Genomic DNA, 27481 nt, shown 5'->3' with positions numbered 1-27481 from the left:
GATAGATTTTTAAGACGATACGATATATAGTTTAGTTTTATCAGTTATACACATGAGTATTTATACCACTCTATATCATTTTTCAAACTGGGAACATCCCTGTATAATATTGTCTTGTTTTTGTCTTACAACATCTGCAGAATCCCAAGAGACTGATTGGTACCCGAGCCCGATAAGGAATTTATGTTTACTTTATTCAGCATTTTCAGGTATTACCCTCAATTGACATAGCTTATGACAGTCGGGTAAGCGAACTCGTGCAAAATATATTGATTTACCTTCCTCCCACTAGGCTCTAGCGTTTCCGCTTGCCAAACGGCATTTCCGCGGAGAGTTAGCAATTGTTAATTATTATCATGACATTGTCACACCATACACAGGGGCATTGCATAAACAAGGCTGTTTTCTCGTGCAATTGTCATATCATACACACAAGGGCATAACATTTGTACAGTAGCCTGTAGCGCATACATAATTTATTGACATCTTTATAACACTGACAGAACGTTTCTTTTCATCCGATCTTTATTATATCACATACACACATAGACATTGTATTAATAGAACTCTTTATCATCCGGTCTTCACACAAAGGCATCACATTAATAGGACTGCTTTATCGTCCGGTCTTCATCATATCATACACAAAAGGACATTACATTAATAGAACTGCTTTATTATCCGGTTTTCATCATATTACACACACACTGGCATTACATTATTAGGACTGCTTTAAGATACGGTCTTCATCATATCACACACACACACTGACATTACATTAATAGAACTGCTTTATCGTCCGGTCTTCATCATATCACACACACAAGGACAATACATTAATAGAACTGCTTTATCATCCGGTCTTCATCATATCACACACACAAGGACATTACATTAATAGAACTACTTTAAGATCCGGTCTTCATCATGTCATACACACAAGGACAATACATTAACAGAACTGCTTTATCATCCGGTCTTCATCATCTCACACACACAAGGACATTACATTAATAGAACTGCTTTAAGATCCGGTGTTCATCATGTCATACACAAAAGGACATTACATTAATAGAACTGCTTTAAGATCCGGTCTTCATCATGTCATACACAAAAGGACATTTCATTAATAGAACTGCTTTATCATTCGGTCTTCATCATATCAGACACAAAAGGACATTACATTAATAGAACTGCTTTATGATCCGGTCTTCATCATATCACACACAAAAGGACATTTCATTAATAGAACTGCTTTATCATTCGATCTTCATTATATCACACACACAAGGACATTACATTAATAGAACTGCTTTATGATCCGGTCTTCATCATATTATACACAAAAGGACATAACATTTACAGAGCTGCCTTATCCGCCTGTACTCGTCATATTGCATACACATGGACATTACATATTCATCCAGTCTCTATATCATTGCATTTGAAGAACTGTCTTACATCCTAGTACCAATAACAATGTATACACACTGACATTACATCTACAAACTTGTCTTATCATCGGGTCCTTATCAATATGATATAGATTGGTATTACATTAACTTCACATAACTGTCGTACCCCCTGTAACAAATCGTATCGCATTAAGAAAGACATAAATTTGCAGACACTTGTTTCATTCCCTTACACGTCATATCGCATACATAAGTTCGTAACATTTGCAGAAGTGTATTAATCCTAATACTCGTTCTTTTCGCATAAACGAACCCTATAGTTTTTTTTTTGTGCTTTATTCGCGTCTGAAACTACAGGAAAAATATATTAGGAAAACAGGTAGAGGTGTTTTTTGAAGATTGACTCGATGAAATTCCAACCATTTGTGCTATTAACATTTATTACTGTTTCAGGTTCGATAATTATACTGCCGTTCTGTCTGTAGAAGGGCAACGTATCAACTTAGGCTTGTGGGACACTTCCGGCCAAAGTAATTATGACAGACTAAGACCACTTGCATACCCACAGACGGTAACATAAAATATTTTGAAACGATTTAATTTGCCAAAATGAATAGAGAATATTATTTTTTGTCGTTTCAGTATATGTTGACCGAGTAACAAAAACGTAATATTGATTAATGTAACAACCAGGCTGATCTGGATCCATGCTGGTCGCAAACGCACTATGTTGGTTTTCTCATGGTGCGGATTATATATATATCACAGATATATTTATTTCAGTTTTCAACAATTCGCTCAAAACATGTAAGAAGGAAGTGTTATTCTACTGCCTATACATAATTACATGATATCTGAGCTCTTGTATTGTACACTTTTTTTATACATGGGTAAAATCGTTAAAGTATGTAACCCAAAACTGCAAGTGAGCCGCGCCATGAGAAAACCAACATAGTGTGTTTGCGACCAGTATGGATCCAGACCAGCCTGCGCATCCATGCTGTTCGCTTTCAAAGATAATTGCAATTAGAGAAACCGTTAGCGAACAACATGGATGCGCAGGCCGGTCTGGATCCATGCTGGTCGCAAAGCCATTAGTTGGTTTTCTCATGGTGCGGCTCAAATATGAAAAGGTATAGCTAGAAAATGTGTAACATAACAGTTTGGTCATTTGCGTTTTAAACAAGAATTCTTTAAAAAAAAAACAAACTTTTTACTGAAAATTTTGTGGTTAAATTCGTGTTTCAGCAGTGCCTACCATTCAGATAAACTAGCCAATTGTTGTTGATAATAACAACATCCGATATAGCTTTGTTTGAAAAACATTTGCTTGTCCATTTATGCAGTTGTTTGAGACAAACATATACATGAAAGGAAAACTAACAAGAAATATCTTTAAAAAAGATGGTCGGCGTGATGTAACTGAAGTACAAGTTATATATGGACAGAAACCTGTATTTTAAATCTTTTGGCAATGTTGAAAGGGGCCTCTGTGAAGTTTTGTATAAATGAGGACAGTAGTTCTGAAAAAGACTGTGTTTAGAAATTGTGGCGGGACACACGACGGACACCAAACAATCACAAAAGCTCACTTTGAGCCTTTGGTGCTTAAAAGATGGTAACAGTAAGCAAACAATATTGAAATACGTTCTATACTTTATTTCTGGAATTGTTGGAAGCAACATGAACCCTTACCCTACTTCAGCTTATTATTAAATTTGTCTATCATTCAGAATATGTACAGTACTGTTTTCACCGGAAAGATTAATTTAAAATTTAGAGTCTAAAATTTAACAGTATCGGACATGTTGTTGCAGGTTAGAAATGATTTGCACTGGTTAGAAATTGTTGCTGTAATGCAGGGTAAGAGTTAATGACTGTATAAAACAAATAACCTTTTTGTAAAAACAAAACTTAAGGAAAGGAAACTTAACAAAACAGAAATAACTTAACAAGAAAACTTAACAAAACAGAAATATGTCCGGATGAGCAGATGAATATTTGGTTACGCACACCTGTTCAAGTGGTACGCTTACAACCCGATGGTGCTGTACTTATAGAGGTTATAGATGACGAACGCGTTGTCATTTCACTCAGTGTCACACATGACCCGGAGTGAAGCATTTTCAGCCTTTCATCCAGTCAGCGCCACTCTTACAAAATCTCTCATTATGGCTATAAATACCGAGAATACCTTACCAAACAATCCGATTGGTACATTATTCAGGCGGCATAAGGTCATACGAGGTCATAAAATCGTGCTTAATACGGCACACCGAAAAATGTTTCTTATTTGTGATGAAGATTTTGATGAAAGGTCGGAAAAATATTATTTTCATTAAATGCATAGATACTGAGATGCTTAGTTATATTTACTTCCACAAATGCATAATCTTAATTTTAAAAAAAACAATGGGTTTTGTAAACCTGCATAGATATCGATCCCATACTATATGAATGGAAGGTGGCATATGCCAACAAGAAGTAAGGTAAAAGCAGCATTCAATTCCTTTAATGTATTGGGAAAATATTTCGAAATATTTTATCAGTTGTCTTGTCAAATTTGATAAATCCATTTTTGATATTCAAGGAAATTATACATATTGAATGCTGATCTCAAAAGAATAAAAAACAACAAAATATGCATGTTTCAAATAAAATCATTTTTGCGTGTATCTAATAAGTAATATGGTTGCTACGGAAATTTTAATGTCAAAATCCATAGAAATTCTACTCATAAACAGTTTCGTAAAGCATTATGTTTTCAATAAATATATTATTGCTAACAATTATGCACAGTTAGACATAGACCGGAAGTACTAAAGCAACAATACAAGAAAATTGCCAGTTTTTAGCATTGCTCAGGTGAGTTATTGTGATCGCTCGATGTCCGTCATCTGTCGATCAACATTTAGCATGTGTATGCGATAGAGGCTGCATTTTGTTACGGCAAGGTGGAGTTTATAATGAAGCCATCTGACTTTTTCAGTCCAAATTAATGTTAGGATAGTCAAAGATTAGTAGGGAAAATTAGGAGTTTTTGTTTGGTCAAAGTAAAAGTGTCCATTTTTGTATGAATTTTAATTTATTTCAGGATGTGTTTCTGTTGTGTTTTGCAGTCGATAGTCGTGATTCTTATGATAATTTAAAGCAGCGGGTATGTTTATTATTTTGATCTTAGTTCATACGATTCTCTTCATACACTTAGAGCATACCTTTCCCGCAATGTGTCCATTTCCTTTATTTTTTATTTTTATTCATTTTAAAAGTACTTTTTGCTTCCAATTCAAAATTTCTGTCGTATATGTGCACCTAGATTATCATAGTACGAGTACAAAAAAAGAGTTTCTTATTGTGTACATCAGAGTTTAGCTGTGTTACTTGTCGTTGTACGTGTGTTAAAACGGTATTCATTTATTCCAATTACATTTAATTTTGCAGTGTTTATACAAAATATCGGAAGATGATTTTTTTTATCTACAATGTCAATTTCTTGTGCATGGTAACTTGCAAATAAACTATGGGTCTACAACTTTCTTAGCTACTAATTAATAATCATTTTATCAAGAGTTGGATGGCCGAGCCCTCGGTTGTTCCTACATATGTGGGGCTTTTTTTGTCAGTTTGTTTTAATTTGTCTATGCATTTCTGTGTACATGTTCATTATGCACAAATATATACATAGATTGTTGTTGTGTTTTAGTTTAAGCAGGTTACGTTTTTGCTGTATTGGATCTTAACCCTTAACCTGCTAAATTTCTATAATGAACTTGTCCATCTTTCAATTTGGACAGTACCATTAAATGTTAAAAGGGGTGATTACCAAAAATCATGATCTACACTGGTCGCAAAAGCAGAATCAATGCTGTCCAGCATGATAAGGGGTAATCATTGTAAATTTGCTATTCGCAGCAGGTTTGCTATAATAATTGTTGTTGTCTCTAGAATAAGCAAGGCAGCTGTCGATTTAGCTCAATAAATATGCCTTAATAAATGCTCAATAAATATGCATAAGAGCATCTTTAATTTTTTATAGTTACACATTTTAACAAGGAAATACTTCTCTTGCATAGCTAAGTTGTTAAATTGTCAAATAAATTGTTTGTCCAATTCTGATTGTTTCGAGCTTTACGAATTTCTCTGAAATTGGTAGCATATTGATATTAACTAATGGACAAATATCCATTACATAAATTATTATGATAATTTACCAAATTCATATTTTAACATACAAGTGCAATAGGATACTGCTTGAAAGTGAAGTGTTCTTAAAAATGCTTAAAATACTTCCGCTCGGGAAAAAAGAAGTGCAAACCACTAGAAAAGTTTAAACGTCAATGATGTCGTTATTATCACAACTTGTGCATGTATTGTATGTTTTACTGCGAACAACAGCTGTGAAACATTGTACAATGATGTATATAAAGGTAGTGAATATTTAGTTATGCAACTGACGCACGCAATTTACTTTTGTATATGCATAGCGTTCGTTATATTATACTGCAAAATTTCATTCTAAAATTCTTTCAGCAAATGAAGTAACAAATTGAAATCTCTGGCTAGAAAGTTTGAAAGGATATACATGTACACATCTTCTAACTCCACACTTTGTTGATTTTGTTGTTATGTCTGCAAAGTAATAATAAATGTCAATAAAATAGAACATAATGTTAAGTTAATAATGTGTGTTAATGAAATATAATAACTATAATAATCAGACGTAAATGCCATTAGTAAAATAAGGTTACGATGAAGACAGAAGTCACATGATCGCTTAATCCCTAATAAGTTACTGCGTTTCATATGAGCATGTGGAATTGGTGTATTTCACAGAAATTTTAAACTTATGTAAGTTGAAATGGAACATCCGCAAATATTTTAAAAAGTATTTTCTAAACTTTATATCGGCTGTGTTATGTCACTAATAACACTACATTCACGGATCATTTTATAGAACATGTAAATATGAAAATGCAACAAAACGATCACTAACTTTACATCGAAAAGCATGCACGTTTTTTTTTTTTCGGAAAAATAACTTTAAGTCTTGCAGTATTTCTCATGCAGAACTCGTGCATATTTGTAGATGCATATCTGATAACTTACTAATGTACATATACGTCCTCATCAAGGCATCTTTCTTTTTTTGACGAGTGAAAGGTTGGCTACAAAATATTTTCATCCTTCAGGACACAACACTTGCCTCATAATTAAAGATTTTAGAGTTCTTTTTGCAACATGCACATGTCTGTATCTATATTTTTTATTGTATCCTACTTTTATTTTCGTTTTATGAAATTTGATATTTCAGTTTTTCTTGGGTGTTTTTTTTTTCCAGAAATTTTGTAACCTCACGCTTCTTTTTCACGATAACATTATCACATAGTAAGGGTAAGCATGTATTTATCTTGCTAGATCTGCATATTTCTATAAAATAGTAAGACAAGAGCATTATTTGTACGTCTTATGTCAGTTGATATCTATTCGTTAACATTTTATTTAATTTTCCAGTGGGTTCCGGAAGTTCGACATCATTGTCCATCAACTCCAATTATTGTAGTGGGTACGAAACTTGACAAAAGGGACAGCAGTGTTGATCATGACAAGAACTTTGTCTCAAATAGCCGAGGTGTTCATTTAATGAAAGAAATTGGTGCAAGACGTTATTTGGAGTGTTCGGCATTAACTCAAAAAGGGGTGACAACTGTGTTCGAAGAAGCTGTAAAAATTGCCCTTGAGCCACCTCCTAAGAAAAAGAATGAAATTTGTTCTTTATTTTAGCCAGTGACGTGTTTCGTGGAAAAGGAAAACAGGAATGCAGTTCAATTCCTGCACTTTCAGCTCATTAGTTTATGGGAATAAGTCTTGACGTATGGATTTCAAATAAGGAGAAGTCAAAGGATGTCCCATAACGATATGCTAATTCTCATCACATTTTGTGTAAAGCCAGTAAAATCACCAATGTGACAAAAGCTTTTTTCAGGTTACCTCTTCTTTAAATTGTCACTGAGTTTGTGCAATTTACAATTAATTGTAAAACAGTCAATAACCTTGCTCGATTGTGTTACATACAAGAAGGTATATTTTAAATGGTAGAACAACCCTTTCCAATTTAGAAAAGGATGAATTTGATAATTATAAACTGTTTGAAATGTCAAACCGCTGTGACTATTTGTGTATGTTGGACATAAATCTTGTGAAGAAAATACCACTGTGTATCACATGTTGGAATTAATACTTCCATTTTGGTCAGAAATATTGGGAGGATCGGCGTTTTTATTTGATTTTATACATACACCATGTGCTTTTACAAAAGTTCCAATGCTTAATATGTATGATTTATCATAAGGGAGGGGAGACTATCAATATGGAAAGACTGTAGAAGTTGCTGTGAGTCAGTGGCCTTGTCATCAATCTTGATATACCGGTATATTGAATTGTATTTCTGATAATACATGTACGTTGAAAATTATAACAAGTGAAAAACATGATAACTAGTATTAATCAAACCACTCACTCAAAGTTAGAAAGAAAACTTCCTTCGTTTATATATAAGTGATCTGATCTAAAACATTAGTAGTGAAATCACAAACGTGACAAAACCTTTCTTTTTCAGGTTAGGCTTGTTGAAGTTGTCACTGAGATTTTGTAATTTACAATTTAAGCTTTAAAAGTTTCTTATAACAAACAAGAACCACTGCTCGATTGTGTTACATACAAGTAGGTACATTTAAAGGGTAGAACAACGCTTTCCAATTTAGAAAAGGATGAATTTGATATAAAATGTTTGAAATGTCAAACCGCTGTGAATATTTGCAAATCCTAATACTGTGTATCGACTTAAAATACATGTGAGTATGGCGATTCAAGTTAAGTTCGGTTATTTATCAGATTATAAGATATTCGGGCCGCATTATTTGTTAACTGTATTTATTTACATGCAAACATTGTAAAACAAATTCACGTTTACACCAAACCATGTTTGTATGTGTTGGACATAAATCTTGTGAAGTAAATACCACTCTGTTTCGCATGTTGGAATAAATACTTTCATTTGGTTAGAAATCTTGAGAGGATCGGCGTACTTTATTTGATTTTATACATACACCATGGGCTTTTACGGTGTTTCCAATGCTTATCTATATGCTTCATGTAGTTTGTATCAATCAGCATGATCTGTCGTTAGGGAGGGGAGACTATCAATTTGGAAAGACCGTAGAGGTTGCTGTGAGTCAGTGCTCTTGTTATAAATCTTGATATATATATATTAAATTGTCTTTCTGATAATACGTTGAAAAGTATATCAAGTGAAAAACATGATTACTGTATAAATTAAACCACTCACTTAAAGTTAGACAGAAACTTGCTTCCTTTATACCCAAAGTGATCCGATCCAAAACATTAATAGTAAAATCGCAAACGTGACAAAATCTTTCTTTTTCAGGTTACCTTTAACTATTTAGGCTTGTTAAAGTTGTCACCGAGTTTCTGCAATTTACAATTAAGCTTTAAACGTTTCTTATTACAAACAATAACCACTGCTTGATTGTGTAACATACAAGTAGATACAATTTAAAGGGTAGATTTAGAAAAGGAATTTGATATAAAATGATTGCTGTCAAACCGCTGTGAATATTTGCAAATCCTTATGTTGTGTATCGACTTTAAATACATGTAAATATGGCGATGTCTTTCTGGTAATACGTTGAAAATTATAACAAGTGAAACACATGATTACTAGTATTAATGAAACCACTCACTCAAAGTTGGAAAGAAAACTTGCTTCCTTTATACCCAATGTGACCTTATCTAAAACCTGGACCCAGTTGTTCGAAACGTTAATAAGCGATTATGCTAACGGTTGATTAACTTTTAAGAGATATATTTTGACATTTTAGAAGAATCAGAAAAACAAATGTATGAATTGAGGATAATGAACACTAAAAAGCTTTGCAGTAAAGGTAAAACATCATGCAAGACGAATATTTTGAATCAAAATTCAAATTGAGGCACCACACAAATGTGTAAAATACAGTACAACCTCTGTAGAGCAACACCCTTTGGGAGATACAAATTTTGACTGTTATGTAGAGGTTGATGTTATGTAGAGGTAAATTTGATAGTATATTTCAGCTTAGGGAAATTTTGATGATGTTGTTATATAGAGGTTTTTGCTTAAGAGAGGGCCACTCTAGATAGGTTGTACTGTATATGATAAAACCCACAAAGAGAAGACGCATACTACGTATAGAAACCGGATATTGGGATATAATTAAGACATAGAAAATATACATTATGAAACCAAAGCATATTGGAGATGGATGTAATACAAGTTATAAGAAGGAAAAGTTATATCAACAAATGTTCGATAAAATCCAAATATATTTAAATTTGAAAAAGTTGTAAACACATATCCGTTAAAGGACGTGTCATATTGAATGCTGTGTTAGTTTAATTATAACTTTGAAAAACTATGGTAAATATAATTCACTTTCTAAATGATTTTGTAATATCATTTTGTTTTCTGGTTATCAAAATATTACTTTCCCGAGCTATGTCAAGCATTTATTTTTAGTCTAGATATGTAATAGTCATGCAATGTTTGTACCTCATTCACGTTTTCCCATTGTATATTCTTTAACCTCATAGTGAAATGTATTATGTATTGAGTGAAATGATAAAGGAATTTTGTTTGTTGGTCGCGTGTACTACAATACGTGCACTGCTGTGAGTAAAGGTTCTTGGAATGTGGCTTCCATGTTAGATATTTGCCCTTGTTTATTTTTCCTTTATTTCTATTTATATTATTATAAGACAATGTTTATTATGTTATGCATAGTTTTAAAGAATTGCGAGCATGGTAATCGGAATTTTTATATAAAATTCATCGTCGTCAAAAACGGGTGGTGGGGTATTGTCCATTGTAAATTTCAGTTATTTTGGCCACAAAATATTTAAACATTGGTTAAAATAATTGTTGATGGATACCGAAGCATTAAACCAAAAGCAACATTTCTTTTAAAACAAAACGTAAAATTTCAAAAATAATGTTCATTGACCATAATTTTATTCGAGGAAAAATACATTTTTTGGTTAATTAAATTTATATTTTCTGAGACATGTGAACATATCAAAAAGACCTTTATACCCTCCTCCGCACCGGAGATCTTTAAAATGGTGTATAACTAACATCTAAAATTTGTATTGTAATAAAATCGAAATTCATGGAAAACCCTGTTACGGATCCGGTGGATCAAATATCATTAGTTTTGCAGGTTATACATCCAGTATGTCAGTAGGTGGACGACCAGTCGATAGTTTTTCCAAGTATATGTAAATTATGGAAAATCAGTACATCAGAAATGTTGTTCCATCTCAATACAGTTGGCTTAATTGTATCTTTATTTGAAAAAAAGATGGCCATTTTACTACATTTTTACTGTTTTTATATAAAAAATATGCCATGTTTATGAATATATTTTTCCTACCCAAAAATAACGGATTATCATTAATTCCATCTGTTTGTTTTCTAAATCGTAGTTACTTCTCTAATAAAAGTGGCTGCTGTGCTCTATACAGCGCAAGATCGAGCCTCATACTGTTTCTTCTTTTTTACCAAAGAAATGAATAAATATGACAATTACCAATTTAGTTTGTTTGTTGTTTAGTTTTGTGTGAGTGTGTGGTGGGGGGAGGTTTGTTGTTGTTGTGTTGTTGTTGTGGGGGTTTTTTTGTTTATTTTTTTTTGCTTTTGCGATTGCTTGATTCTTTTTACTGCAGATAGTAACGCCGCTCGAACGATCAATCGGGAAGAAAAAGTTCACGCGTTTGGTCAGCCAATTTACCACACCAAATAATTATAAACCATATGTAGCAAACTACTCGAAAGAAATGATATGGAATCACTCGCATATAAAATAGACAAATGAACATATGTTTCTTTACAAACCTTAGTTGGAAAGAGGCATTTTATACATGAAACCCTTTTTTGATTTCCGAACCAAACATCTCTTAACATTTGAACAAATGAAATATATGTATGGCATTGGAAATGGTGAATTTCTTAACTATTTGACAGTGAGAACAGTAACTTAACACTTGGAACTGGATATCTAATAGATAAGATTAATCAAACTATAAAAGTAAACAAAATGTTGAAGTGCAAGTACAACAAAAGTATACGCAAAACTGAATCTTTCAAACTTTATAACTTTATTTATCACGGCGTATTGGTATTGAACGAACAATAGCAACCTTGAAAGACAAAAATAGATATATTTAATACAACATGGAATGATTTATAACTTGAATTTTTATATTTCCATACAAATGCATCTGAATATGAAGAAACGCAGAATATAATATCGTACAATTTATATCTTCCAAACATTCTTGCTCACAATCTTTTGGGACCTTTTCCAAATTTTCAATTCCCAAATCATAAAACAAAAATATTTCAAGCCTATCAGATTACACACTATATTAGTATTGGTTATACGCAGTATGTTTACTTTTTCCTTTTTGCAACATATATTGTTAATATACAATATCTGTAAGTGTTTAAAATGTATAACATTTGCAGCCTGTGTACATTGTATACTTAAATGAATAAAAATGTAAAAAAAATGCCACACCAAGACAGGAAAGACGGTAGTCCATGGTTGTGTCTACTAATGCACTTCCATGCGCTAGTAAGTAAATTTTCAATTTTCCATGTATCTATATTCGGAGCTTCTTTTTTATTCAATGGTATAATATGAATTTATTTTATGTTTTCCAGTGAATTATAGAGTTTTCTCAGTGAAATAAAAGTAATAATCCACAGTTTTGAAACAGTAGATTATCATTTTTATTTTTCACTGTTTTCGCCGAACTAGTACCGGTCCTCCCTCGCGATTGAAGTCAAATTGTATACCGAGCGTTATGAATACCGGAGACGTCATTTTTGTTATGCTTTCTGCTGACCCTTCCCGCGATTTTCGACATTTTATAAATTACGCAATAAAAGTAGAGTTTTACACATGAAATAAAAAGAAAATTTGTTTGTTTCAGTGAAATATCAATTTTATTTCACTCGTGAGCACCAAATAAAAAGTCATTTTCACTCGTGGCTACGCCACTCGAGAAAATATCAGTTTTTGATGCTCACTTGTGAAATAAAATTGATATTTCACTGAAACAAACAAATATCCTCTATTTCTTGGTTTGATACAGTTTTTATCACAATTTTGACGTCACGGGAGTGTAATAAAGTCACTACTTAAAAATGATAATACACTAGTGTAATAAAGCTTTGACGTCAATGTCATTTATAGTATATTTTATTTGTATTTCAAAACGAACATGCTAGAATCAGTATACTTTTTCTGTTACATTAAATTATGATTATAATGCTGTTTAAAATGACCGCGCAGTCAATTTACTTGGTATTTATCTTTTATTTTCCATTCCATTCTTAGTAGCGGGATTTGTTGTGTTGTGATTATGTTTTGTAAATACACTAATATCAATCACAACTGTTTCAGTTTTTGTTCTGTAAACTAGTTTGAATGTGCCTAAAATAGAATTTATATCAAAAATATTTTCGTCTATTAATTTTATTTGACATAACCCCGATTCAAAAGTAATAAATTTCGCAAGTGAATTTGTTTTCATTACAGGCTGAAAGTGTATAAAATGTAAATGATGCAAAAAACGATTGTCGAATGATTTAATGATCGTTTAATCATGATAAATGCACACGGGAAACACTGATACTTGAGACAATGTAGATTATTCTAGCTAGGTTGTCGACAAATGTCGTATGTCTTAACCAAATATTCTTTCCGTATTGAATTTGAAAACTATATGACTGAATTTCTCTAATCCGTTAATCTTCAACATTCTCAGTTCTTATTTCAGAATTATCATTTTCATCACTTTCATTACTAAGAAATGTCAGTACAGCACAGGTCTCTCAATACACACCATGTCCAGATGGCTCTGAACAGATAAAAATTGTTGAAACTAGAAATTGCTTTTATAAAAAAGCACATGTCTCCCCCAATGCAAAGTCCTATAGGCAAGAAGTCAATAGGGGTCAGGAGCGAAAGTCAAAGAGATACTGATGGTTGGCTGCAATAGGGATCATCTACTTCGCATGTCCAGTCATCCCGCTAAATTTCAACACTATTGGCCTAGTGGTTTTCAAGTCACTGTTCAGGCTCCTGTGACCTTGACCTTTAATGAAGTGACCTCAAAATCAATAGGGGTCATGTACTCTGCATGTCCAATCATCCTATTAAGTTTCAACATTCTAGGTCAAGTGGTTCTTAAGTTATTTTCCAGAAATGATTTTTCATGACCAGGCCCCTGTGACCTTGACCTTTAATAGACTGACCCCAAAATCAATAGGAGTCATCTACTCTGCATGTTCAATCATCCTATGAAGTTTCAACATTCTGGGTCAAGTGGTTCTCAGGTTATTGATCGGAAATTGGTTTCCATGTTCAAGCTCTTGTGACCTTGACCTTTAACAGAGTGACCCAAAAAACGATAGGGGTCATTTACTCTGCATGTTCAATCATCCTATGAAGTTTCAACATTCTGGATCAAGAGGTTCTGAAGTTATTGATCGGAAATGGTTATCAATGTTCAGGCCCCTGTGACCTTGACCTTTAACAGAGTGACCCCAAAAACAATACGGGTCATTTACTCTACATGACCAATCATCCTATGAAGTTTCAACATTCTGGGTCAAGTGGTTCTCTAGTTATTGATCGGAAATTGTTTTCAATGTTCAGGCCCCTGTCACCTTGACCTTTGATGGAGTGACCCCAAAAACAACAAAGGTCATCTACTCTTCATGACCAATCATCCAATGAAGTTTCAACATTCTGGGTCAAGTGGTTCTCTAGTTATTGATCGGAAATGGTTTTCAATGTTCAGGCCCCTGTGACCTTGACCTTTGACGGAGTGACCCCAAAATCAATAGGAGTCATTTACTCTTTATGATCAATCAACTTTTGAAGTTTCAACATTCTGGGTCAAATGGTTCTCCAGTTATTGATCGGAAATGGTTTTCAATGTTCAGGCCCCTGTGACCTTGACCTTTGACGGAGTAATTCCAAAATCAATAGGGGTCATCTACTCTTCACGATCAATCATCGTATGAAGTTTCAACATTCTAGGTCAAAAGTTTCTCTAGTTATTGATCGGAAATGGTTTTCAATGTTCAGGCCCCTGTGACCTTGACCTTTGACGGAGTAACCCCAAAATCAATAGAGGTCATCTACTCTTCATCATCAATCATCTTATGAAGTTTCAACATTCTGGGTCAAGTGGTTCTCTAGTTATTGATCAAAAATTGTTTTCAATGTTCAGGCCCCTGTGACCTTGACCTTTGGCAGACTGATCCCAAAAGCAATAGATGTCGTCTACTCCAGCAGCCCTACAACCTTATGAAGTTTGAAGGTTATAGGTCAAATGGTTCTCCAGTTATTGCTCGGAAATGAAGTGTGACGTACGGGCGGACGGACGCACGGACGGACAGGGCAAAAACAATATGTCTCTCCCAGAGGGGGCGGGGAGACATAATAATTCCAGAATACACAATATTGGTTATTTCAGTGAAGTTACTAATGCTTCTAATTTTTCATTGATAAGATTGTGTTGCGAAATTTTAACCCTTAACTATCTTTCGTTGAAGAATTATCATGTCACTGCCGTCTATCAAAAAAAGGAAGAAAAAGATATCACTTGCAGTTTGGATACTGATTTACTCGTGTTATTTCAATAATGAGTTTTCTTGTTTCGATATTTTCCTTTGTCCACTCAATTTGTGTAATTGCAAGGGAAGTAAAGTAAAATATATTTATGCTTGAAAGTACTTGCCCTAAAAGGCAAGAGTTGTCACTCTTGTGGTCACAGCTTTAAATTCAGTAATAAGTTTTCAAACTTCATTTGTGGATATAAACACAACTTTCAAACATTTCACATTTGTAAAGTCATCTTTTAGTTATTTGAAGGACTTAGAGATCAATTTCTAGACTCTATTTAATGTATTTCTGTCTTTAAATATCTTAGGTTCTATCTGGAGTACATATGAATGTTAAGTCAAAGTGCATAATGCTATTACTCTCTTGGGTTTATAGAGATTTTATGTAAAAGTTAGTTATAAAAGCTGTTATAATTTAAATTAAGGATGGGTAATGTCGTTATGAAGGAAGTAATTTGGATTCATCAACACATGCCAATTTCTTTTCTTGAGTTATGTTCCAGGAAGGAAATTATTTTCATAATTTATTTAAGTATGTATTGTTTAAAGAGGAAATGAAATAAGATATTAACTGATGTAGATACACAGTTAAACGTGACCTACTGAGGGAAACAATTAGATACTGATAATTTTTCTCAAATATAATTGATTTGAGGATACATCATATATTAATTAAGTGTACTTAGTAGTGTTTCGCAGATGGCAGCTGAGGCCAACATTAAATGTGTTGTAATAGGAGATGGGTAAGTATTTAGATGTATAAAACCTTTTTTGTTGAAACAATTACTTACGCTACTTTCATGTTTTATGTTCATATCATGTATGTTTGCTGGAAAATCTTATGTAAAAGATCACACATATGACATGCAGATAACGCTACATAAGGTGTTTGTGTGGCGTTCCTTGTAAAGCTAATGGGTGTTTCTGAGCAATTTCTCTTTGAAAATGAGGTTTAATTAAAAATGAAATGACTTTTTTCGGTGTTTATGCGAAATAAACGACACAATAGGATCGGCAAATCCATGAATAGCGATTCATGTTTAATTTTAAATGCTGATCCTGTTCTGTCGTTCATTTCGCATGAACACCGAAAAAAATAGTTTCATTTTTTATACACGATTTACATTATATTTCCTTTCCATTTCTAAACAAGATTATATCATAACTCGCGCATATTTTGTGACACTTAATATTAAAATCAGCTTCCCGGCCATTCTGTTCACCAGACGGAACAACTGCGACGTCATCTAGAGAACGTTCCCTGACTAAACGCGGACGTCGTCAAAACAGTGGTCGGTTATCACTAAGCACCGATGACATTACTTTCTCGCCTTTCCTTTTGTTGTTCATACGAAATGAACCTCATAATTTTCAATGGAAAGGAATAGAACGAATGTAAATATTGAATTATGTACGAAAGATTGAATGTATAAACAATTATTTTGACTCTACAGACCGAATACAGAAGGTGTAATTTGACACGCCAATGATAAGAAATATATAATTATTAGGAAGAATATAGATAATTGGGAGCTTATCTTTTAAACATTATGTCAATAGTTGAAAACAAAATAATCTGGTCGTTGAAAATAAGAAAAACTTTCAAAAAAATAATTTGGAAAGTAAACTTTAACTAAAGTAAAATTTCAAATGAAATATTAGAAAATCTAGGCAAGTAAGCGTGATCTGTTTCCCTTTATATCAAGTTAGAAATTTTAGGATATTGAAATATTTCTTGAAATTGCACTCAGTGCAAAAACAACAATGGTATTTTAAAAACAATAATTATGACAATGAGACAAGATATAGATAGAAACGTTAATTGTAATAACTGGGTCACACAAGTAAAACAGATGTTACAAAACGCCGGCTTTCCTGATGTATGGTTATTCCTAGAATCTGTAAATGTTAATATGTTAATTCCTTCATTTAGATAAAGACTAGTTGATATATATACATATTAGTTACTGGAGAAGTGATATCGCATTAAGAAGTTCAATAATATTGTTTCAAGAATTTAAAACTACTGACAGCTTTGATATATCAAATTATCTGTAAAAGATAAAATTTTATAAAGTTAGATTCGTCACACAACTTAAACATTGAAACAGGAAGACATCAAAACATCACAAGAATAGATAGAAAATGTATTTTATGCACAAAAAATGACATTGAAGATGAATATCACTTTGTATTGATATGTGAAACCTATAATACTTTAAGGCGTAAATATATATCTAGATTTTACTACGAACAACCAAACATGTATAAATTTATACAACTATTAAATTCCACAAATGAAAAAGAATTATATAATGTAGCTATTTATTGTAAATATGCTTTTAGACACAGATTGGAATTGTTGAATAATACAGTTCAACTTTGTATTGTAATGGAAATACTCGGATGCATACTTTATGTTATTGCTATTTAAAGTGTGACCAGCCGTAAAGATTTTGTGCATAATAATTTTATATATTTTTACCAATATATCTATAAAAGAAACGTTGTGCAAATTGTTCTGAAGAATATTGGCAACAGTAAAAAATTGAGATAAAATCAGAATCCTTGAAGCATTAAGTCCTTCGAGCAAAACCGGTGCAACACACATCTCAAACTGAACAATCCGCAACTGTAATGTCGAGATGATTCAATTAACATTCCAAAAGATACAAAAAAGAAATGTATTCTTTGGGATGAGGGTGGTTGTAGCAGAAAACTAAAAGTAAAAGAAATAACACATTAAATTGTATGGAAAAATCAAGTTAGCGTTTTGATACTTTCATTTAATTATCTACTGAAGTAAGTCAAAATACATCTAAACATTCCTTAATCTTGCTAAACTAATTTTTCAGCTAATTAACTACGTATTTCATTATCATTTGTCCGATAAATTGATCAGCTAACTGATATGTACCCTCTTTCAGTTTAACCAATATTTTCTTTTTTATATGATATATTTATTATTTGCACGACTTAGGAAAATAGTTACAGCCGTAACGGAGTGGGCGTAAAATTCGTACCTGTTTCCCGAAAATACGAACGTAATTATGTACTTCAATTTGATTTAACGTTACATTCTAGCTGGTGTATGTGATTAAAAATTTCAGTAAATGATATAATTAATTCAAAAGAAACATTATTTTTAACAAGTTCGCCTTTTAATCGCCGGTAGATTCGCGGTGTTTTCGTCCCCAAATATTCACGTATTGGCGTACGGTTTCTTCTCGGATAATTATACAATTGCGGGATTCGTAAGACTGCAATGAAATCAAATTCAAACTAAATTTCAATATTTGCATTTTTATCAATAAAATTCGTAAAGAGATCCTTTGGAAGCATAAAATGCAACCAAGAAGATTAATAGCTGACTCGGTTTGATTGAGTCTGTTCATGAGAGGTAATGAAATGTGCACCCTAGCACTTCTTAAGCACCCTAGCACGGGCTCAAGCGGAACTCTACTACACATATGTTGAATGGCCTCCATGTTCCTAAAGGACCAGAAAATATGAAAACACTAAAACATGCATGTTGTCATGATTATGAGGCTTATTACATTAATCTAGTGTGTGTGTTTGTGTTCGGGTTAAACGTCTTTTCAACATTTTTTTCAGTCATATAAACGGCGGTGTCTACTTGTAGCAGTGAGCACAATGCCCAGCTTTATAGTGATGCCTCACTGGAATATCACGCCGTAGACACGTGGCACAATAACTCACCCAGTTACATTACACTGACACCGGGCTGACCAGTCCTAGCATTTCCCTCTTAATGCTGAACGCCAAGCAAGGAAGCTACTAATACAATATTAACGTCTTTGGTATGACGCGGCCACGACCTCCTGCACTATAACTATTCTGAAGTCTCTTTTATCTATGTAATTTATGTATATAATATATTCATAGCCTGCTTTTACCAAGATGAGATCTAATTTGAAAAAAAAAATGAATAAAAAATTACTTTCAAGCTCACAGGGGCCTGAACACATTGAAACCCGTTTCTGATCAATAACTTGAGAACCACTTGCCCCAGAATGAAACTTCATAGGAAGATTGGACATGTAAAGTAGATGACCCCTATTAATTTTTTAATCACTTGATCAAAAGTTATGGTCACAGGACCAAGAACTTTGAAAACAGTTTCCATCCAATAACGTTAGAATAATTTGACCCAGAATCTTCAATCACGGTGATAGGGATTACAGAGTAGATGACTCTTAATGTTTCTGGGGTTACTTGACTTAAGGGTCACGTAACATTATGCTTGAAGATGGAAAACCTCTTTCTGGATCAATAACTTGAGTATCACTTGATTCAGAATGTTGAAACTTTATAGGATGAATGGACATGCAGTGTAGATGACCCCTGTTGATTTTGGGCTCACTCGATCAAAAATAAAGGTCAAAGGGGCCCGAACATGGAAAACGGTTTACTTGAGAACCACTTGACTCAGAATTTTGAACTTCATAGAGTGATTGGATATTCCAAGTAGATGATCTCTGTTACAGCCAACCATTAGTGTCTCTTTGTCTTCCGCTCTTCTACTGGCTTCTATTAAGACTATGCATTGGGGAAGACATGGGCATCTTCTAATTTGAAAATTAATTGTCCTCCTTTGAAGGAGGAGGGGTATATTGTTAGTATTATTGTTTGATGATGGGTGTTGGTTGGTCTGTAGACCAGTTGGTTTCCGGATTTTAACTGGAGAACGCTTAGGCCTAGGATCATGAGATCGGGAGATTTCTGATGACCAGCAGATGACCCCTATTGATTTTGAATTTAATAGGTCAAAGATCAAGATCACATTGACAATAGAACTTTTGTGCCAGAAAACTAGATTACGCTTTGGTCTAAGATCATATTTGATACGAAGGTCATTTAAGACTGGTAATGTGTTTGTGTCATTGTTTTTTGGATTGCTGCCTGTGTTGATCTAATATCTGCATCAGAAACAATCACATAAATAAATTTGGATATATTTATTGTTGATAAACACTTTGTGAACTTTCGCTCACCATTGTGGTTTTCAATAATGGATCTTATTATGTATGACAGCAATTTTCTACACCGAATTGGACACAGGTGTAGACTTAATCCTATTGTGTTATCAAGGTTAAAAGATATGAGAATATTGAACAAGTACAGAGGAAAAGAAGCTGGTCACCTGAAGGCACAAGCATTGAACAATAGCAAAAGTGGTTACGGTAAACCAGTGGTTTTCAGAGGTGTAAACTTTAGCAACCTTGTCTATCCTAAGAAAAATGGAATAACATTGAATAGATAAAATGAACAGCTTACATGTTTGACGCTGAATTATCGCTCGGCAATAAACAAAGATGTTCTTATTGGTCAATTATTACGTGAGGAAAAGATAGATTTTGCCCTTCTTACAGAGACTTGGTTTTCGGACGACAAACAACATCAACATGAAACGTCTGATCGCAATCAAAATGGCTATAAACTGAGTGTAACTAACAGGCAAAACATGCGCAAGCTATCAGCTGGAAATTTTCACAGTTTTAAATATGGTGCTTGGCAGTTGATTTTCAAGAACATTACTATGCATGTAGTTAGGATACACAGAACCCCGTCTTTATCAACTTGTTCCATGTTTGTCACAGAATTCTTCAGTATATGGAGGGAGTACTATCACAGTATTCAAATGTAATGGTCATGGGTGACTTTAATATTCACATCAACGATAACACAAATGCAGTAACAGAATTCAACAATTCCTTGTACGCCATGAGTTTGCAACAGCATGTATAATTTAGTAGACACACTGGTGGCAACGTTCTTGATTTAGTCCTTACGAAAGTGGTGAATGGTGTTAAAGTAGTTTCTTGTGAACAGGGCCAATATATTTCTGAACACTGTGCAGTAAAACTTGTGACAAATGTTAAAAATGGAAAATAAAACCCGTGAGGTGGTGCTTTTTTGAAATTTCAAAGACATGGATACGAACACATTTTCAAGTGATCTGAGAGAAATGGCCATCAAAAGTGATAATGTCGACTCTTTTGTTGATGAATTTCAGACAGCAGTGGAAAGGATTATGAACTCACACGCACCAATTATAGAAAAACAATCATCCGTCGCGCTCCAAAACCCTGATTTACAGAAAAACTACTTCATCTTAAAAGAGCGGCTCGCAAATCTGAACGTTTGTGGAAGAAACATAGACAATCACATCTGTATGAAGCCTTTAAAACAGCACGTAAAAGCTATGAAAATGAACTCAAACCTTATAAAAGATCACCGCTGTGTGAAAAAGGTCTAAATGCCAAAGGTGACTCAAAAAAGCTTTATAGATTTGTATCTGAGACAACCGGCACTAGGTCTGAGAACCCTATGCCAATTGGACATGACACCACACTGGCAGGGAAATTTGCAGATCATTTCGGGAACAAAATCGAAAAAAATCGAGAATCGTTGAAACATTTCGATAATTTTCAACCATATGAAAAAGATATTCCTTGTTTTGACAGTCGTAAAGATCTGAGTTAGGAAGAAGTTAGAAAACTTATAAACCAACTACAGACGAAATCATGTGAACTTGATATTCTACCAACAAAAGTGCTAAAATCGTACTTGGATGATCTGTTGACTGTTATTAGGTAAATTTGGTAATATTGTCGTTGCGTGAAGCCATCTTTCCAACGAAATGGAAACAGGCAATTGTAAGACCTTTGTTGGAGAAATTGGGACTCAAACTTGAATTTGCAAACCACAGGCCTGTAAGCAACCTCTCGTTTTTGTCAAAACTTATTGAAAAAGAAGCTCTGTTCAGACTCAGTGATCATGTAAACAAACACAATCTTCTACCCAAAAATCAATCTGCTTACAGGAAAAAAAACCATTTTTGCGAATCAACATTGTTACGTCTAGTAAATGATTTTCTGGATGCTATGGAGAAAAAAAGAAGTAACGGCGCTAATTGCCATCGATCTCCGTGCCGTCTTTGATACTGTAGACGTGTTGAACAAGCAGTATCATGGCTTTTGTGGAACAGCACTGAGCCGGGTTGATTCCTATCTGCGCACCAGAAGTTGCCGTGTAAGTGTCAATTCAGCCATTTACTTTCCATGCAAATTACACTGTAGCGTTCCACAAGGGAGTTGCTTAGGACCGTGGCTCTATTTGACATATGCAGGGACACTGTTTGATGTTATTCCGCCATCGATTTCAGTTTATGGCTTTGCGGATGACTACACTGCTAATAAACGCTTTAAACCATCATCTCCAACAGTCGAATCCCAGGCAATACAAGAACTTAAACAATGTGCTACAACAATCAACAACTGGATGAAAAAATAAGCTCAGAATGAATACTTCCAAAACTGAGTTCATCATGTTTGGTAGTAGGCAACAGCTCTCTTAGTGTGCAACTGACAAAATATTCATTGTAGATGATGAAGTGAAATCAGAGAACTTTATTCGATATCTAGGTGCAGACCTGGATGAAAACTTAAATCTAAAAGGGCATGTAAAACGAAAGTGTAGAACAGCAATGCTCAGCTACTTCAGAATAAAATGTATCCGGAAATATCTTACCAAAGAGGCTGTCGAAACTCTTGTGCTGTCATTGGTGGCACCCCATTTAGATAATTGCAATGTTATTCTGTAAGGTATTGCTCACAGCGAGGTAAACAAAATGCAACGAATTCAGAACATGTGTGCAAAACCTGTCCTAAATCGAAGAAAATATGACAGTTCCAAGCAAGCGCTCTATGATCTTCGCTGGCTACCCATCAAGGCCAGAATCACATTCAAAATGCTAACCTACAATTATAATTGTTCAGATAGAAATTCTCCGGAATATCTTTCAGAACTTCTTACAAAACAAACACAGACAAGGAACTTGAGTTCTTCAAATTCCGTTACTGGGTGTTTCGTTTTTCCTTTCAACAAGCGCAAAACGTTCAGCGACAGAAGTTTTGGTACAGTTGGACCTAAACTCTGGAATGAATTGCCTCTCGAAATCAGGAACTCAGACACATTAGATGTTTTCAAAAAGAAGTTGAAACTCATTATTTCAGAAATTACATGCATTCTTTTAGAGACTGTGACTGATTTTTTAAGATATTCTGGTAACATAAACTGGATGACTTTTATTGTGTAAATCCATTCGAATATGAACAATTTTATCACACATACAAAAAAAGTTGTTTGTAATAACTTATGGACATGTCTCAATAACTCATTTCTACTTACTAACTAACAAAACAGCTATCTTACTGTATTTTAATATTCAAATATTTATTTAGTTTACTTACTAAATAATTTATTCATAATGGTAATTATGCTCATTTATTTCATACATCTTTAAAATGTCTTAATTTTTAAGCCTAATTTGTAAAACGCCATTGAATATGATTTACGTAGAAATAGGCGTTTGATCAAACAAAATAGTTACAGTTTCAGTATTAATTTAAGGTCAATATGTTAAATGTCCAGTGGGCAGTGACCAAAAAATTTCTGTTCCTTGTCAGTTACTTCATACAAGTGTTCTACAAGCTCTTGTTATAACTAGAACTTCCAAACATCACATAATTATCAATTACTCCATAACCTTTGCTATCATTTACTGTTAATCCCCTTGTCCAAGTAAAAGCAGTGTTTTCCAATTGATTTGTTTAAAAAATGCTTATAATTCAAAAAAGACTTTGAGCACGATTAACCAAACCTCACAAAATTTTCAGCACATAATAAGCACATGAGCTTTGTCCATATATTATTTTATCCCCATTGATAGAGTAAAAGCAAGAGTTTCGCCCCTTTGTTTGGTAAGAATGGTTGAAAAAGCTTATCAATCAAAAGTAGTTTATTCAGAATCATCAAACTTAAGCTAACTGTCCATGCCCATTACCAGAAGCTGTCAACCGCTGCCAACATAAGTCCTCTCAGTGCTTTGATTAAACTAGTAAACGCATTACTTACAGCTTAAAAGGCTTGATCGACAATGGCAGTTGGCTGTGATTATTAAGGTTTTGGTTCTTTTTTCACACGTAATGTCAGAAAGAGTCTCAATATGACCGGCTATGCAGTCGTCCAGTACAAGTTCCAATGATTATTTGTTTCTTGGTTACTAACTTCCTTATGTATGGTTTTTTTTGTTGTTGTTATTGTTGTTGTGTTTTGTGTTTTGCTGTTGTTGTTGTTGATGCTGTAAACCAGTTCCAAATTTCTGTGAAAGGGTGTTTTGCTTTTTAACATATATATCTGTTGTAAAAGGCATATTTTGTTTTACCACGTGCTCAAGGGGTATATATCCTAAACCACAAGTTTTCTTTTTATAACTTCTATTTTGTGCACCATCCTCCCTTTTTTTAGTTTTATTTTAATAGCAGTTCATTTTAATTTTGTTTCCAATGGAAGATAGAAATTGAACGGAAAATGTCAGTTTCAGCAAAGCAGTATTTTAATATATATCTATATCAATATGCGTGTTTGTGTAATGAAGTGAGATAAAGAGATTGATTCATTTGTTGTTTCTATTGTTTGCAGAAATGTTGGAAAGACATGTTTGGCAAAAACTTACGTAAACAATTCTTTCCCGCCGGAATATACTAATCCAACTGTGTAAGTATTAAAAGTACATATTCATCACAATTATCCAAAATGTAAATGGTGTTTTTTTTTTTTGTTTGTTTTTTCGCCTTATAACTTCTACAGAATTCTGAAGGATTGATTGGTGCCCGAGACTGGTAAGGAATTAAGTTAACTTCATTTAGCATTTTTCAGGTATTACCCACAATTGGCATAGCCTAAAATTATTTTGTTTTACATTCTTCCTACAAGATTCTAGCGTTTCCGTTTGTTAGAGGGTACATTTTCCTCTACATTTACGCGGAGAGTTAGCATGTGTTAATTATTATCCTGACATTGTCGCTTCGCACACAGAGGTACGTTGCGTAAATAGGCTGCTTTCTCGTATAATTGTCATATCACACATACAATAGTATTGCATTTGTATAGTAGCCTTAAGCTCATGCATTACCGCCCGATTTCAATTCTACCTACCATTTCCAAAATATGTGAGCGCCATAGAGTAGAGATGGTACCTAAAAATTTCTAATTGATCTTTACATATTTTTTCTAGTGTGAAATGATAGCTAAGTGCACTAATTTTCTAAATATGTTTATGGTTTTCCTCTTCTCCATGTAAAAATAGAAATATTTGATATTTAAAAATTTACTTTCTCAAAATATCTGAAGCAAAATGGACAACTCTTGTATTGGCCGTTTTTCAATGATTTTTGGATTTCCCCAATTATAGTCTATATCAAAAGTTTCCACAGCTTAATAAATTCAAAAGAGTATAATGTAAGTTTAGTCTACTTTCATCACTTTGAAAGAGCCTATACTGAACTTCCTTTTGTCTTTTGATAAAATCAAATTCCAAGACTAGCCAAGAGTCTAAAAGCTTGAAAAAATCTTTATTATAAGCTTACCAAAACCATACCAAAAATTTACCTGAAAGAAGTTATTAAAGATTTTATAGTGTAAACAAATCCCTGCACCATTTTACCATCAATATTTTCCACTCAATCCGGGTGATGTGATTGTAAATGAAAGACCCCAACAAAAACTTTTTTTCAAGTTGTGTAAACAGTTTAAGTTGTAAATTGATACTGATATCTGAAGTTATCCGCTTTCTTTGTTAAAAACAATAAATAAAACACCTTGTAGCTTGTTTAAGGTAGTTAACCTGTAACAAAAATCATTACATCATTTTACATTTTTAAAAAATATATAAATTTGGTCTAAACCAATGTATCACCATTGAGAACAATAAATAGCTTTGACTAAAAGGTCAGAGCTAAATAACGTTTCTTAATTTCGTAAATTTTATTTAAAGAAATTTATGCATTATTTTACATTATTTTCACGCACTACTAAACTTTCTATCAGGGCCTCACTACAACTTATAAAATAACTGTCAGTGTAAGCGATGGGAAAAGTGTGCATGTTGTATACTGAATACAATGAGATTTAAACAAATGTAGGTCATATTTTGTCTGCCTGATCAGTTGTTGGAAAAAGGACTTATCTGATTTTTCTTTCACTTTTGACCAATGCTTTATGTTGGCTTCAGTTTATTGGTCAATTCAGAGTTGTTCCCCTTAGATTTTCTTGGGTAGGTACCATCTCTACATAAAGCATCACATTTTCAATATTTGTTTTCAAAAAACATGTATAATACACGACAGACAGTCTGAGTTCAGGAAAAATCACTTTATCATTCGTACAATACAGCATTAAGGTTTTAGACCCGTAATAGAGTAGTATTCAATTCCTACAATAAACCTACTTTTGACTGAAATTATTCAGCGGGGCCGTAGTTTGAAGCCATCTGCCATCTGCCATCTTCCCCCCCCCCCCCCCCCCCATCCCCGAGCACATCGTTTTTCCTTATTTTCTTTTGTTTTCCTTATAAGGTTTTACTTTTTCAAGATTTATTATTGATTTAGTGTACAAAAGTGGAATATTCCATTTGATAAGTAATTTCTTGCAGTTCAAAGTGAATCTACCTGTGAAACAGAAGAGGGCAGGGTTAGACATCTTTAAAAATACTGAGTTACATGCGGTAAAAGTTCTGTATTTTGCCTTTGCTCTTTATATATTACATATTGTGGAAGAAATGTAGGGAGGTGTTACTTCTGCCTCAAGATTATTTTTAAATGAGGTGAGCAGAATTTGTTAGAATTCTTTTTCATTTATTCCGTTTACTTGAGGCACCCTAGCAAAATGATATTAACAGTTTAATTTTGTGTTTTATTATTGTTTACCAATAGTTTGATGTTTCTTTCATTAAAATCAATGGTGTAATGAATTCTCTGCGATCGTTTCGGACAGTGCCCATCACTTTGCATTTTGTTTCTGCTTGAGCTAGAGGAAATACCATAAATGATACAAAATTTATAAAAAAAAAACGGCACGGTAAAAGTTGTTTCAAAATTGCAACACAAAGCGAAACACAGTCAACTTTAAGAATATGCTTAGGAAATACCATTTTTTAAACATTACTATAAGCGGTCCAATACCTTAATAAGATTAATTTGTACTTGAGTCAAAGATAATAATAGTGGAAAAATAATTGGAACAATTGTCCTTGATTTAAGAAAGGCGTTTTATTTTGTCGGTCATGAAATATTACTTTACAAATTAAAATTATACCATTTGTCTGGAAATACACTAATTCTTTTCAAGTCTTATCAGTCAAATTTGAAACAGTCCAAGTTGGTAACTTACAATCTGATATATTTAGCTTCAGATCAGCTGTTCTCAAGAGTCTATTCTAGGACCT

At 33.4% G+C, this 27481-nt stretch overlaps 1 protein-coding gene across 1 annotated transcript in view; it reads left to right on the top strand.

Annotated features, from left to right (window-relative positions):
- LOC123564819 (rho-related GTP-binding protein RhoV-like) overlaps positions 1 to 27481 on the top strand; it is a 38153-nt gene that overhangs the window by 3042 nt on the left and 7630 nt on the right. The window contains exons 3-8 of the mRNA XM_053527618.1: positions 1869 to 1986; positions 4510 to 4572; positions 6927 to 7195; positions 7362 to 7364; positions 15846 to 15914; positions 24679 to 24753. Coding sequence (XP_053383593.1) covers positions 1869 to 1986; positions 4510 to 4572; positions 6927 to 7195; positions 7362 to 7364; positions 15846 to 15914; positions 24679 to 24753 — 597 coding nt within the window. The remainder of the gene's footprint in view (positions 1 to 1868; positions 1987 to 4509; positions 4573 to 6926; positions 7196 to 7361; positions 7365 to 15845; positions 15915 to 24678; positions 24754 to 27481) is intronic.

The sequence above is a fragment of the Mercenaria mercenaria genome, chromosome 2, assembly GCF_021730395.1.
Source record: "Mercenaria mercenaria strain notata chromosome 2, MADL_Memer_1, whole genome shotgun sequence".
NCBI classification, from domain to species: Eukaryota; Metazoa; Mollusca; class Bivalvia; order Venerida; family Veneridae; genus Mercenaria; species Mercenaria mercenaria.
This window is presented reverse-complemented; position numbering and strand designations above follow the sequence as displayed.